This window comes from Nilaparvata lugens, chromosome 9 (genome assembly GCF_014356525.2).
Source record: "Nilaparvata lugens isolate BPH chromosome 9, ASM1435652v1, whole genome shotgun sequence".
Lineage (NCBI taxonomy): Eukaryota > Metazoa > Arthropoda > Insecta > Hemiptera > Delphacidae > Nilaparvata > Nilaparvata lugens.
The window spans coordinates 37,878,318-37,895,223 of record NC_052512.1 but is presented as its reverse complement, the minus strand read 5'-3'; the positions used below and the strand labels follow the sequence as shown (position 1 = coordinate 37,895,223).

General features: G+C 35.0%; 1 protein-coding gene across 1 annotated transcript in view; it reads right to left on the bottom strand.

The window, feature by feature from the left end:
- Window positions 1-4,076: 4,076 nt before the first annotated feature.
- Window positions 4,077-16,906, bottom strand: part of LOC111056657 — a 165,218-nt gene continuing 152,388 nt past the window's right edge. The window contains exon 5 of the mRNA XM_039435827.1: window positions 4,077-4,259. Within this exon, the coding sequence (XP_039291761.1) occupies window positions 4,245-4,259 (15 nt within the window). The 3' untranslated portion in view covers window positions 4,077-4,244. The remainder of the gene's footprint in view (window positions 4,260-16,906) is intronic.

The window sequence follows — 16,906 nt, the reverse complement described above, 5'->3', positions numbered from 1 at the left end:
ATTAATCGTGAGTTTCTATGATGTATCAGACTCGTTTTAGAAACTCTTGATCAACAGTAAAATCACACGTCAAGAAGAAAAGGGAAGAACTAGGAATATTGGTTGCTGGGAAGAGGATCCAGGCTGTCCATATACAACAAGATTCTACTATATAAACAGCTACTGAAACCAGTATGGACTTATGGCATTCAACTTTGGGGCTGTACTGATCCATCCAATGTACAAATTATCCAACGATCTCAAAATAAGGTACTAACGAATATTGTTGACGCTCCTTGGTACATCAGAAATGCTGATCTTCATCGCGACCTTCAATTGGAGTTAGTCACGAAAGTTATTGAGCACTTTGCGGCCAAGCATTAAGAGAGACTCCACCAGCACGACAATATAAAGGCAATCCAGCTGCTTGATGTTGATAATCTGGTCAGGAGGCTCAAAAGAACAAACCCGCATGAGTTAGTGAAGTGGAATTTGTGTTGTGAATTGATGGCTTGAAGCTGGTGTTAGTGATAGTGAAATGTTCATCCCTTCAAACCAAACAAATTATTATTGCCTACTAACTTGATTGTATGAAACTATTTTATAGGATACAAACTAGACTAATTAATTGTAGTCAAAAACTAGACAAACTGAATCATAGGATGAGGTTTGAAAAAGTCCATTTAGTAAAATTAGGATAAAATAAATAGCTTATTAGTCTCTGACTAGGTGCTAATTTTTAAATAATAAAAAAAAATTAAAATCACGAAAAGAATGTAAAAATTGAAATTGTCATTTTTAAAATCTTCTGTAACTTTCGAACTGTTTTTGAATCAAAAGTATCATCTATGGAGAGGGTGGAGGGGGACAATTTTCACTTCCTCACTAGATTTGGAAATTTTATCAGAAGTATTTCACAAGACATGCAGCTTTGAATATGGAAATTGGCAATTTTTTGTTTATTGGAGAGAACTTATGTCATTGTGCAAAATATCAATGTGAGGACTATGTAGTTGGTGATGATGGTTGAAGCTGAAAATTAGGTGTTTTTCACAATACAAAGACCATTGTTGTCAGGTGAACCTGGAAATCTATTCGAGATAGAGCGCTCTCCCTGATCTCAGATTGTAGAGCACGAAAATACGCCCAGAGGGATTCTGAATTATACATCCAAATGTTAACAATCGGAAGATATTGTTGATCAAAAACTAAAATTCATCATAATTGATTTTTCCTTCAAATTCACTCATTTTTGAAAAATCATAACTCAGTACTCATTGAAGATAGAGAGTTCTGAATGATCTCATTTTATTCAGAATTTTATATTCCAAAAAGAAGGCAAGAGCAAATTTTCCTGTCCTATCACAAGATTTGGCAGAAATAGCTGAAAACTGGAAAATGAGCCGAAAATTCGAGGTTTTTGGGCCAACCTGTATCTAGCACAAGGAAATTTTGCATGAAGTAATTGGTTCTGGACTTCTCTTATGTACCCAAATAATATATTAAAAAATCAGAACTACAATATAAATTGCATGCACTAATGTATATAGTGACTGGACTATAGGTACATTGGCTCTGTCTATTCATTGACTAGTGATAGATAAAATGTTATTAGAAGTTGATGAATTGGATGGCATGGGCTGAGGAGAATGGCAACATGACATGACTGGGTTCAGTCATCTGTCCAAATCGAAAGCAGTGGAAAGCAAGTGTAAAGTATAAAGGTGAGTACAGACTTATGCGTCACGAAGAGGCGCATTTCACTTTTCATCAGCTAATGCTATGCTTATTATATATGATTGTATTTCACTCTTTCTCTACAAATACAAACATAATAAACTGAGCATCAGCTGATGTGAAGTGAGATGCACGCGCATAAGTCTGTACGTACCTCAGGATTCCATAGTTAACCGCACGAGATTACTCCGATGGAAATTGCAACTGAGAGTTGATCAACGGTGTCCACAGAATTAATAACGTTATTAATTAATATTTTCATTCTATACTCGACGAATTTGCAACGTCTATGGTTGCGGGGGAAGGTGAGGAGGTAACTGTTCCAATTTCCATCGGACTATTTTCGTGCGGTTGACATACTCAATTCAGTCAAGGTTGAAATGCATTTAATTGTGCATTGCAAACTTATTTAGAGTAGTGTTTCTCATCGATAATACATTTATAAGTATACAGGGTGTTTCAGAAGTAGTGTCGAGAATTTTAGGGTATTGTACCTGGATGCTAGGAGACTACAAATGTCATATTTGAAGTGTCCAAAACTCAGCGGTTATCCTTATAGCTGCCATTTTGTTTTTTTCACTTAAAAATTTTTATCTCAAGAACGAAATGTTGTATTGATCTAAAATTTAGCATGAATATTTATGCTATAAAGACTCAACTATAAAAAATAAAAAAAATTTTTTCGTTGAAATTTTTCAAAATGGCGGCCATTTTAAATTTTTGATGGCGAATATCTCGAAAACCGTCCATTTTACAGAAACTTTACAAGAAACAAAAAGTTAGCAAATTTTCTCACGATTCCAATGATACCTAATTCATTGAGATTGGTCGAAGAATAATAGAGAAATAAATTTTTTTCGTACTGCATGCATGACCACTTTTCACCATTTAAAGATCAATATTAATTTTTTTTATAATTTCATGAAAACCGTTCTTATTACAGAAATATACAAGAATAACTTTCCTCCAAATTTTATTTTACTTTGAAAAATATTAATTTCACTCAAATCGGTTCACTGATACTAATGCAGCAATTGCTCAAAATGCCGTCCTTCAACTTGATTACACAGTCTGCACCTTTCAATCATGGACCGTCGAACTGCTATAAAAGCATTTTCATCATCTTGAATGGCACCTGCTGCAGCAACCACTCTTGCCACAAGGTCTTCTTCGTTTTCTACTGGCGTGCTGTAAATAAGGTCTTTCATATGGCCCCAGAAAAAAAAATCTAAAGGGTTGAGGTCAGGTGAACGTGCGGGCCACGGTACTGGTCCACCCCGCCCAATCCACCGCTGACGATAGGTCATGTTCAGAAAGTCCGTAACAACATTTCCGAAATGAGCAGGGGCACCATCATGTTGAAACCAATATTATATCTGTTTGCAAGAGGCACATCTTCCAAAAGTTCTGGTAGTATGTCTCTTAAAAAAGTAATGTACGTGGGAGAATTCAGACGATTAGGAAGAATGTATGGTCCAATCACGCGATTACCTAAGATACCCGTCCAAACATTCAGCGAAAATCTATGCTGATAACCACGCACTTTGACCTCATGAGGATTGTCTAAGGCCCAGACGTGACTGTTGCGAGAGTTGAAGATTCCTTCTCTTGTAAAGCTGGACTCATCGGTAAATAACACATTTTCTAGAAAATTTGGTTGGATAATGTCTTGCTGAAGAAACCAACGGGCACAGTTTACTCTTGGCTCATAGTCGCGTTCAACCAATGAGTGAACTTTTTGAAAGCGGAAGGGGTGAAGTTTTTCCTTGTTTAGTACACGCCACACAGAAGAAGCACTTGAATTGATTTGCTTTGCAACTGCTCTCGTACTCGTTCTAGGATTGAAATCGAATTTCTGCAATACTTCCTCTTCAAAAGCAACATTTCGAACTGCTCGAGGCCTACCAGCAATTACCCTGTTCCGTTCAAATGAACCAACTTCTCTCAGCCGATTGTGAGTTCTTGTGAACACCTTGTCGGAAGGGAGACGGTGGTTTCGAATTTCAATTGCTTACGATTATTGCTATTGTATTGCATTACATCACAGAATTCTAGGCATTGTGAACAATCCTTATATAATCAAACTTTATAGATCATGTTTCATGCTATTATCCATCAATTCTATTTCACTGAATCTTTTTCCATGATGTATTCAAAAATGATTAAAAATTCATAGTTTTCTATTATCTATTTTTTCAGAAGATATTGAAATACGCCAGCAAACAGGAGAAGCTTTTCGAATTAATTATTTTTTGGACCTTCAGTATCTTCCTCCTAAACACCTCTTGAAAAGACATTTAGACCTCTCTACAATACAAAGAGATTATGGCTAAAACCTGGATTCTGGATATTGTCAGAACCGAATTCCAGTTCGAAGATCCGATTTCAATTTATGAAAATCATATCTATAGAACTTCATGATAAATTATATTGAAAAAATATTGAGTGAAAACGTACTCTCTAAAATACGTATATACTAAATACGTACTTTGGAATGAATGTTGGTGTGTCCCCTAGTTGTTCAATTCCTAGAAAAGAGTTGACTGTGAAAAAAACAAACGATTACTTTTAATCAATTCCATCGCTATCATCAATAAATTAGCAGGAAAAAATAGCTAAAAAGGAGTTATTCACCATATTTTCAATTGAAATTAAGATCTCTGAGTAAATTTTCCATGTTATCAAGTCGATTATCTAAACTTCTCATGTTACTATATTTGATAATAATTTTTCTAGTGGAAATTCATTTTCAAAAAATCATATTTCTATCAAGAAATCTCCTAGTGATTAATTATGTGATTTTCAATATTAAAAGAACATCGGACAAGATTATAGCCTAGTTGAACAAAAGTCTGTCACAATGTGATCAATTGTTACTTGAAGACGTTTTTGGATTTTCTAATTGTTTCTCATGGCATTAAACAGGTACAAGAGTTGGTGGAAGTGAAAATCATGGGAACAGCTTGATGTTTCCTTTACAAGAGAAATTTGACAATAGATGTGATTGGGGATCATATTCGAATTGAAAAACTTTTCCCCACAATTAATTTGGAAATTTTTCCCCACAAATAATTTGATCTATCACTTTAAAATTCTGGTCCGTCATCTTGAAACCGCCATTTTTAACCAACTCATTTTTTTGAATGGGAAGATAAATAGTCAGTTATGAAACATGATTTCGATACAGAATTTCAAGAGAAAATGAATGGCGGAAGCTGCACATTGATATCTCAAACCGTTCAAAAGTTATTCACATTCAAATTCACTAATAAATCGTATAAAATACACTAATAAATCGTAGTACGAAAATGCAATAAATGAGTACATTTAAAATCTGACAAATCAAACTTTTCTGTTAAAAGTGGTCAATATCAATGTGAGTTGAAGTTACCATAAGTGTTCACTAACACTTGAAAAAGTAAAATTTCATAGTTTAAATTTTCTATAGATTTTCAAAGTACTCATTTATCCCATTTTTGTATGAGCTCTGAAACGAATAACACTGAAACTGCTGAAGATATCGATGTGTGGCTTTCGCCATTCATTTCATTCATTCATTGGGAGGAGTTGGGTTCGAGGTGACGGTTTTTAGTAGACTAGGGTGCTCCTATGATGCAGTAACGCGCAAAATTTCAGAATTCACAAAGAATCTCATTCATGACGACACTGTTATAGTTTTAGAAGGTACAAATGATGTATTTGACGGAGCGGTTCAGCCTACCAATTTGGACTTGAAACCAATATTAGAAACAGCCAAGCGTGCAAAAGTAGTTGTTTCAACTATTCCGTTTAGATACGACAAACCGCTTATGAACGTCAATGTTAGCAAGTTGAATAAGTTGATATCTCAGAGATTTGAAAGTCATGATAATATTGATACGTTGGATCTGAGTAACTTTGAAATGAACAATCACACACGTCATGGACTACATTTCAATAAACATAGAGGGAAACCAAAGCTTGTTCAATTGATCAACAATTATTTGATAGATAGAAATGTACGTGGTGATAGTTCTACAGATTGTGAATTGAACGCTCAAATCAGTCTTGACAATTCCAGCAGTAGACGCATCCCAGTATTGAATGGTGACAATGCGTTCGATTTTTTAATGGTAGTAACATTTTTCACGTGAACTGCCAGGGTCTTTCAAGCGCGAAATTAGGCCTGGAATTGTTTTTGTCGGATAGAAATGAGAATTTTGATATTTTATGTTTTACGGAGCACTGGTCAAAGGAAGGAGAATTAGATGTTTTCCCCTGCCAGGTTATGAATTAAAAGCACAGTATAATAGAAAATTTAAAAAAAAGGTGTGGATCATGTATTTTTGTTAATGAGGAATCTGTCTTTAGTTCTCATCGAAGATGAAAAAGATGTTGAGTCGCTGGCAACCGAAGGTTCTTTTGAAATTTAGCTGTGGAGTTTAAGTTGAAATCAATGATTAGTGAGATATTGTTCTATGTATATATCGAGCACCAAATTCTGATTTCACTGTATTCATCGAACTTCTCAGAACAGCTATTGCTAAAATAAAGAAGGAAAAGGAAAAAAATAGTTTGCATTTGTGGAGATTTTAATATGAATTATTTAAACAATAACAGAGATAAGAGACTACTGGAGAGCATTCTAGCCACTTTCCAAATAAACAAAGTAACAAACGGACCAACTCGAGTTTCTCAGAAAAGTGCAACAGAAATATTTATTATAACTATCCAGCTGATCTCTGTGACAATGAAACGTTTTCCTGCCCTTTCACCGATCATGAAGGTGTTAGTGTAACATTCAAAGTAAAAAATTTAAACAAGCCAAATAAAAACACAATTATTAGAAATGGACAAGGGAAAACCTTCCGAGTTATGAATGAGACTAATTTAAATGCGCTGAACCAAGATTTATCTATGGTGGATTGGAATTAAGTTTACAATGCTGGAAGTGTAGATTAAATGTTCAATAACTTCTTCACGATTTATATGAATCTTTGTAACTCATTTCTACCTCAGAAAGTTCCAAATTCAAGACAGATTAAATTTTCATGGATTACGAAAGGTATTAGAGTTTCGAATGATAGACTTGAAACTTTGAATATTCTCCATAAGGATAAAAGAATCAAAAACTCCATGGTTTACATTGTAATGCAAAAAGGGTCAAGGCATTTTACTTTTGAAGTGTACTTCCATTTATAAAAAAATGACAACAGAAAATCTTACAAAATGCAAAGAAAATAGCTGCTTGAAGTAATTCATTAAGAGATCTGATAATAGAATGAAAGCTGTTTGAAAGTTGGTTAGATCTGAGTCAGGGAAAGAACAAAAACATATTGTAGAAACTTGTTTATTAGATAATCATGGGGTGGTTAAGTCCAGTAAAGAGGCTGCAATTTTTTTAAAAACTACTTTATAAATATTCCTTCCACAGTGCTAAACAAAAACTCGCACAGCTCTAAACATTTGAAAAATTCTTATATGATACTAATTTCTATGAAAGAAATGGAAATAATAACATTAGGCGTTTTGGATTATTAGATCAATATTTAGATTATTAGGAGTTGTTAAAAGTAGTTCAATCAATGAAAAATTAGAAATCATATGATATTTATGGTATTTCGAACTGCTTGGTCAGGAAATCGATCATTTCAATTTCGGAGCCTCTTACTTATATATTCAATGCATCTTTGGCTAGTGGAATTGTGCCTTCTAAATTGAAGATGTGAAAGATAAAGCCTATACATACAAGAGTAGGGATTTGGATAATCCTGATAATTTTAGACCAGTTTCAAATCCACCTATATTTGCAAAGCTATTTGAGTACATATTGGCTAGAGTTAGGAAGTATCTCAAACATTGTCAAGTCCTAACAGAGAAACAATATGGATTCAGGTCTGGTTTATCCACCAATGACCCTCTTCACGCCTATATAAACAAGTTATTGACTCACATGGATGACGGTTCTAGGATTTGCGGTTTGATTGAAAGAGTACATGAAGTTAAAATTCTAGGAGTCACCATAGATAGTAAACTTTCATGGGAACCCCATTTAGAATGTTTGAAAAGAAATTAAACACTGCTGTATATGTGCTTGGGACCATGAGAAATCTGCTAGATATTCAAACTTTGAAAGAGGTCAATTACGCGCTATTCCATTCACTTACGGCATATGGCATTGCATTTTGGAGTAATTCTACGGATGTCAGCCACATCTTCAAGTTGCAGAAATGGGCAATTCGCATTATGGTAGGAGAGTCAATAAGGACTAGTTGCAGACTAATAAGGACCAATTGCCTTTTTTAAGCAATTAAAAATTCTCCCACTCCCTAGTTTATATATGTTGGAAGCAATTTGTCTTATAAAAAATGAGTCGATGTTTAAGAAGGGTTTTATGATACTTTCCTATGAGACAAGACACAGATATGTTACTCAGGGATGAAACACATCGTACAACTTCATATGCGAAAGGGGTAACCAGCGTAGGAATTTATCTATTCAATGCATTGCCAACACATTCAACGTGTCTAACGTTCAAAAATCTGATAGGACTGAAAGGACAGTGCTTTTATTCGATTCAGGAGTTTTTCAGTTGCTTAGTTCACGGTGATTTTTCGTAGACCTTTGAGAGTATATTATGTTACAATCTGTTTTATAAATGCACAATTTAAGTTAAATAATTTAAATGATTGACAAGTCCATATAGCCCTTTGAGAGGAGGTCAGTGGCTGCTAAATTATCTATCTATCTATCCATAATAGGATCTCCAATCAGACCTATCGTAAACTTCCCCTTGTAAAAGAAATTCAAGCTGTTATCGTAGTTCCCACACTGATTGTCTCGGAGAACTCACCTCAAAATCAGTTAGAGAACACACTGGAGGTTATGTGAAAACCTCCAAATCACGAAAATTTTACCCCCCTGGCACCCCTTGACCCCCCAAATTTGTTCGATACATTTAAATAAGCCCCACACAGAGAATTCGACAGAAGCTTTTTTGTTCAGCTCCCGGAGATAAGCCAATAACCATAGCTAAATTTCAACCAAATTCAAATGGCGACCCGGGAAATTGAGTTTTCGTGTGTGTCTTTGTGTGTTTGTGTGAGATATCTTTGGCAGTGTTCCAAAGGCTGGCTTCACACTGTTGATTTTTCAACTAAATCTGGTGCATACTACACTGAAGGCTACGGGAAAACCTCCAGACCTTCCAAATTCTTCCCCCCCGGCAACACTATATTCTCCCTAATATTTGGGACACATTTAAATTTGTTTCCCATAAAAAATCCATTACAAGCTTTTCTGTTCAGCTCCCGGAGATAAGCCTATAACAATAGCTAAATTCCAACCAAATTCAAATGGCGACCCGGGAAATTGAGTTTTCGTGTGTGTCTGTGTGTGTGTGTGTAAGATATCTTTGGCAGTGTTCCAAAGGCTGGCTTCACACTGTTGATTTTTCGCTCTGGCTACAGTTACGGTAACCGTATATCCATTTCTCTTTCTGGTAAAGTTATGACCCCGTTTGCGCATGCGCCAACAAACTGTCACAGCATTCGTTACCGGAGCTTACCTTGTCTAAATACAGCATTGTAATGCCTATATACACACATATATCCATACACGCATTAAAATGCTGTATTTAGACACGGTAAGCTTAGTGCATAATATTATATATGCGGATGTATGGTGTTGCTCATCTGAATTCAGCATAATTATATTAGAGTAGCTAATTAAAAACTTGGGTGAATGTGAACAATACAAATTGAACACTAACTGACACTAAAGGGTTGTCACTTCTGAGGTTGTTTCCTAATCTATATTTCAGGATTTCAGGAAAAGAACCCCCCTTTAAACCCCTCCTCAAAAAAGAACCAAATTAGGGAGTTTAGGTAATAGGTACCTTAGGTCTATTTGAAAGCTCTTCACATAGCTCTTTCCTTAAACTTACCTCTGTTTTGGTGGATGTCACGTGGACTTACTTTTCATTACACCACCATGAGTACATTTGTACTTCAATTATTAATATACAAGCTCATTCTTTGAAAATAAAATCTTCTTTTCTTTTTCACTAAAATATTATTTTTCAAATTCTTGAAGGATGTAAACGCCATGATTTAAACATTGAAACGATAGGTTACTTGGAAATCATAAGCATGTGACCAAAACCACCAACACCACAATGCACATGTAAATAGTGGTAGCCACTCATATGCAAATGTTTACAGTCATAAAAGGCGATTGGGCGGGAGAAGCCTGCCTCCCAGCCGAAGCGCGAAGCGTGGAGGCTAATACTCAACCCTATACAGTCATAAAAGGCGATTGGGCGGGAGAAGCCTGCCTCCCAGCCGAAGCGCGAAGCGTGGAGGCTAATACTCAACCCTATACATTCATAAAAGGCGATTGGGCGGGCGAAGGACGCCTCCCAGCCGAAGCGCGAAGCGTGGAGGCTAATACTCAAACCTATACAGTCATAAAAGACGATTGGGCGGGCGAAGCACGCCTCCCAGCCGAAGCGCGAAGCGTGGAGGCTAATACTCAACCCTATACAGTCATAAAATACGATTGGGCGGGTGAAGCACGCCTCCCAGCCGGAGCGCGAAGCGCAGAGACTGCTAACCCACCCTACTGGGGGTGCAGGGAACGAAGCCCCCTGCCGAGCGCGAGTAATATTTTGTAAATATAATAATATTATCTAAATAATATAATAATATTATGTGAATTATATTCATGGAGAATACCTATCTCTTCCACATAATTCTTCAAATGCAAATTTCAAAAAAACGTTTCACGTCGTTGTGTGGTTGGAAAAAAAACATTTCTGTGAAATCTGATGGAAATCTATTCACGTGTTTGGCCGAAAATGTGTTACAAATACAATCAAAAGCAGAACCAGTCAAGTTGTGCATTACGCTTTTCACTCGTGAAATTTTCAAAGTATTTTAATTTGGATACATAGTAAATGGAACAAATTTCTGAGTATATAATTTATATCATTTTAAGTTTATGAGGTAGAAGCGCCTAAAGATGAAACCTTGGGGCAGATTGCCGCATTGATAGAAGGGATTTCCATAGAATTCTGAATATACATTCTTCAGAATATGTCTATCTCAAGATGGTTTCTTGGAATATCAATTCTAGAAAGTTTTCTTCAATTTTGATGAAATATCAGTTTACTTTTTCAAATTTTAATATTCTGAGAAATTAAATAATGTCTTGAGATATACAATATCTTGGAGAATGTATCATCAAATCTTCATGAATTTATTTGCTACCAATGCTTCTCTACCAAGATTTCAACTTTGGGCGCTCGTATCTCGAAAACTGAAAATGGTGGGAAAATTTTTTTACTGAGGAATTTTCTTCCTTTCACGGAGTTTGAAAGTATTCAAATCGGAATGCTTTGGAGAATATCACCAGTGAGAGGTTTCCAAAAGCATAGTGCACAGCCACAGCCTCTAAAAACTGAGACTCGAGTCGAGGCAGTGGTAGAGGACGGTTGTTTTCCAAGCAGCTCCGGTTCAGATAAGATAGCCTGTTTACTTCTATTTCTTGATTGTCAATTTTAATACTGAACTTTTTCATAACCTAGAAATTGTTTTTTTTATGTATAAATATTGATTAATATAGCCCAATCGTAGCAAATATTACTAATCACTTAACACCATAATTATTTAATATTTATATTTCCTTCTGACTCCTATACTTTTAATTCGTCGACTGATATTTCTGAGTCTGTACGGCAGCATTGAGAGTTGTCAGAACTTATTATTCCAGTTTTAAATAATAGAGAACATTGAAAATATATAAATATTTTTCTGAACCTCAGCTCATCTAGAAAATTTGTTAATAGACTGTTACAATACGTGAAGAGTTTCTAGTGATTATTCTTTAATAGATCTCTGGTAATTCACACTCCAAATTTTATTTCTTTATCATCTCAAACAGTTGAACAATTCAGTTAGGCTGATTGATAAGTTTGTAATAAATTATAATTCCATTGGGATTTGGATTAGTTACTGATCTGCTTCTCACAACGAATCAACTGATTAATTACTCAATAACTTTTCAAACAACAATTACCTATTTCAGAGACTTTTTCGATATTCTAAGTGGCTAACATACATTCTTCTGTGTTCCACTTGTCCTTGTAAGCGGTGTACAGGGGTATATTATTTGTAAACTCTGTGCAGCCTTGCTCTGGGCATTTTTCGGGCTTGTCTCGGAGGCGGACGGGATACGCCCGATATTTATTTGTTGGAATCAAAAGGGCCACATTAATTAACTCTTCAAAGATTTCTATAAAAGAATACGAGTAAATTAATTTCTTATCGTTTCCTTTCTACATCAAGCTACAATATAGTACAGTACTACCGTTTCGTATTTTTGAGTGTCTCTTTCCTAGCTAGCGTTTATCTCTGATTGTCGACGTTGACTCTGGAGCTTATCGTGTGATAGAGTCCCAAAATAAGAGATGAACCGGCATCTCTAACCTCTATAAAAAATCGTAACTTTAACTTGCTATCTTGATTCCTGACGCCGTGCAGACTGATATTATTTGAAATCATATTTTATCTTTTGAAAATAATTCTTTTTAAATTATCAATAAAAATTATATTATTCATTCTACATTTAATTATTTTACAATTAAAACCTTTCTCATGAGATAAAGAGTAAGATCCAAATTTAACCTCTCGTTAGCCAAGCGATATTTAACCCCTCATTTATTTGATCAGTACATCTTATTTATCAATTATAATATAACAGCATTATCTTTTATTAATTTCTGTATCCAACTCCTAGAGAGTTAGGACCTGTAATTCTTGTTGAATACAATCAATATTAATTATTTTGTTCCAAATTTTAAATTACATCATAAATCAAATTAGTTCAACCATCAATTTATCAATACCATTACATGGTGTTGGGCGTCGTTCTCATGAGAAAGAGTTTATTAATTGACAAGATTAGCCTTCAAATTATCTATTGACATTTTCATTTCAGGTCATTATCATAATTATTATATTCTGTGTTTGATCTCGTATAATTATGTCCTCTATTCTCTCAACGTACAGGGTAAATATGATAATTGTTATTATTGTTATATTGAGATGAGTAGCTCTAGTTCTAGTGACTCTGAACAATCACCTAGTGAATTCGAGGTTTCATTATTACGTTTACCTATTGATTTAAAAGTAAAATCTCTGGATAAATCAGAATTATTAGAGCTAGGCAAACAGTTAGGTATTCACATCCCTCAATCTGTTAGTATTGAATACTTGAGATTCGCTGTTGACTTGGCAAAAAAAGTTTGTATTTATGTGGACCACGATTCAGGAGCTAGAGATGCTCTAAGTCGATTACTTAAGTTAGGGTCCCTGTCTCAACGCGATCGTATTATCTTCCCTATGCTAGCCGATTACGAGCGAATAGTAGGCAAGCTAGGCAGAAATCAAGAACCCATCTACGACACAATAGCTCCCGATAAGTTAGCAAAAATCCCAATTCCAGAAAATAATATGGCAGGGAATGATAAAAGACCCTTTGCGAAACCCGAAAGCTATGGGGGTACAAAGAGTGAAGACTTCAACGAGTGGTTGAAAACCTTCAATAGGGCAGCAAAAATAAATAAGTGGGATGAGGATGATAAAATCTTGTATTTACCCCTCTACCTCAAGAAAACAGCATTGGCAATTTTCGACATATTTTCGGATAAAAATGAAAACGTGACATTTCTTGATGCAGTAGGCCACTTAAAAAGTAAACTTGTAGACCCTGTTCATGAAGAGACAACCAGACAAAAACTCGAAAACAGAAACAAATTACCAACAGAAACATACACAGAATACACAGCAGATATAATAAAACTTTGTCACATTCTTGAGCCTCAAATGTCAGAGAAAAGAATAGTAGGATATATTTTGAGAGGCTTAGACGTAGGAGCATTGCAACATGTTGCTTTCATGGACAATGCATCAGTTGAAGATTTAGAGAAAAATCTCGCCAAATATGAAAGATCTCGCTTCCTTCTAGACAAAAAGTTAGGAATGCATAATGCTTCAATCGAACAGCCTGTCCAAAAAATAAATGTAGTAGATACTTTAGAAAAGAAATTGAACGATCTGAGTATTGTTGTGAAAAATTTGAGTAGAAATGTAGGTCAATCACAAAATCCCAATCCTAATAGACAGTTTGGAAATAGGAGCGGAAACTTTTCCTCACACGAAACAAATCAGAACAACTTCCAAAGACAACCTTATTCAAACAATAATAATTACAATGATCGCGACAGAAACACACAATCACATAATCCTAATCCTAATAGACAGTTTGGAAATAGGAGCGGAAACGTCTTCCCACACGAAACAAATCAGAACAATTTCCAAAGACAACCTTATACAAACAATAATTACACACAATCAACATCAGTCAATTACAGGACACCAATCAACCCTAATAGGACTAGATTCTGTACATACTGTAAGAGGAATAATCACTGGAAAGATGATTGTTTTTTCTTATCAAAAAACTCGAATACAGGATCCCGAGCCTAGACGAGTCGGATATGAACTTGGGATCCGGATTTGAAAAACAAAGCGCTGAATTTCCATTTGATAATTATTCTCCAAATTCAATTGATAAAGAAGAAATCACATGTAATATAATATCTTCTGGATCAATGAAAGATGAACAATCCAAAGCGATAGAATTTGTCAGGCAGTTTTTTCTCAATGCCAATAATAATCAGTTATACTCAAATGAAAGTGAAAACAATTATTGCTCTAACGAAATAGAAAGTGAAACCAACTTCAAACAGCTATTGTCTTCCGAAATGCATGCTCAGCATGAACTTGGAATGAATGGATCATTGACTAAAGAGAGAAGAATTCAAGTCCCAGTACTTACTATTAATGGAAAATTCAAAGGAAAAGATGTATCAATTACCATTGACACCGGTACGAACGTAAACATAGTTCAAAAAAATCTTTTAAGTAGCGATGATCTAAAACATTTGAAAAATAGTAGTATTGCTTTATCGGTAGCTAATGGTTCATTAATGCCGATCACAGGAATGATCTCGAGTGAAATTCAAATACATGACAGGAAATTCGAAGTAAATTTAGTAATTTCTGAAGACTTACAGGCCGATATTATTGTTGGAAATTCCTTCTTCTCAAAATATAAAATGAAATTAGATTATGAGAATAACATCATTTCAATGAACGATAATGGTAAAATAGTCGAATTAGACATGGATAAAGAGTGGATTTGTACATTAAATAGATTACACAACGATTCTGAAACAAATATTACAAAAGAAGTCTGCATACCCAATCCCGTAAATTTCGTCAAATGTGCTCTTGAAACAATAATCCCCGCTCAAAAAGACGTGAATGTCAAAGTCAATCTAACACAAAAATTGCTCAAAGTATCCCATTTTACTCCAAATGAATCGTTATTACATAATAAAAAATTGCATGTGCTTTGGAATGAGGATGATTTTGAAACAAACATGAGTGAAATTAGAATTTTGAATCTAGGAAGGCAAGATATAAGATTGTTGCATGAAACTATTATTGGTGAAATTGAAGGAGAAGTTTGTAATTACGACGAATCTGTTTCATTAGTAGACTCTGTACTATTCGATGGAGGAGGTTGTGAAATAGATATTAATAAAGATCTTACACCAGAGCAAAATTCCAAAGCGAGAAGACTCATCAATAAATACAAACACCTATTTTCAACAAACGAAATTGATTTCGAGGAAGCGAAATTACCCGAATACAAGTTCAAACTTACAGATTACACACCCATTGCTAAGTCATCGTACAGATTACCTATCGCTCAAAGAAAAGAAATAGACAGAAAAGTAGAGTTATTGATAAAAGCAGGAATAGTTTGTGAAACCCAGAGTCATTATGCTTCTCCCGCATTTTTAGTTACTAAAAAAGACGGTGGATTCAGATTGATTGTAGACTATAAGATGTTGAACGAGAAAATATTACCGGATAGATATTCCCTTCCCCTTCTTCAAACAATTTTTGATTCTCTTGACAATTCGGATTACTTTTCCACCCTAGATATCAGAAAAGCATTTTTCCAACAGCCATTACACGAAGATTGTCGAAAATATGTAGCATTTGCAACTCATAAAGGGCTGTACACGTTCAAAAGACTACCTTTTGGTCTTAGAACATCTCCAAATGCTTTCCAACGAGCAATCAACCAAGTATTCAATGATTATTTGTATAGAGGAGTTTTGATTTACTTGGACGATATCATTAGCTATGGAGAATCATTTGATAAGCAATATCAACAGCTCGAGAAAACCTTGAAAAGATTGCAAGACGTAGGACTAAAATTGAATACATCTAAATGTCACTTCTTCTACCGAAAAATTAAAGTACTTGGACACACTGTCTCAAAGGAAGGGATACAACCCGCTTCCGAAACCTTGGAAGCTATCGAAAAATACCCTATACCCAAAACTGTCAAAGATGTCAGAGCATTTCTTGGTCTTAGTGGATTTTACCGAAAATTCATTCAAAACTACGCTATAATTGCAAGACCCTTAACAAATCTGATATCTAAAAATAACGAGAATAAACCAATCACTTGGGAAGAAGATCAGCAGAACGCATTCTCGGAAATAAAAAGCAAACTTTTATCACAACCCGTACTTCATCATTTTAATAATGATAAGGAGGTAGTGGTACACACAGATGCTTCTCGAGTTGGAATAGGGGGCATTATCTCGCAGCCAGATGACAATGGAAAATTACATCCAGTAGCTTTTGTTTCCAGAAAACTGACAAAACATGAAGAAAATTGGGCAGTAGGAGAGATTGAACTTCTATCAATAGTGTATTGTGTAAATTATTTCAGACAATACTTAATTGGCCGATTATTTACAATCTACACAGATCATGCTAGTTTGCAATACTATAAAACTTAGAAAAACCCCAGTATTCGAGTCAGTAAGTTACTTATGAAATTAACGGAGTTCACGTTCGATTTGAAATATAAACCAGGAGCCCAAATGCACGTACCTGATGCCCTGAGTAGATATCCACTGGAGAAGGATATAACTGATCTCACAAAGGACGAAAACTACAATATATTCGAAATAGAAGAAATAGACATAAAGACTTTACAGAAAAATGATGAGAGTATAAGAAAAATATATGATGCAATACGAAACCCTAATCATAGTGAT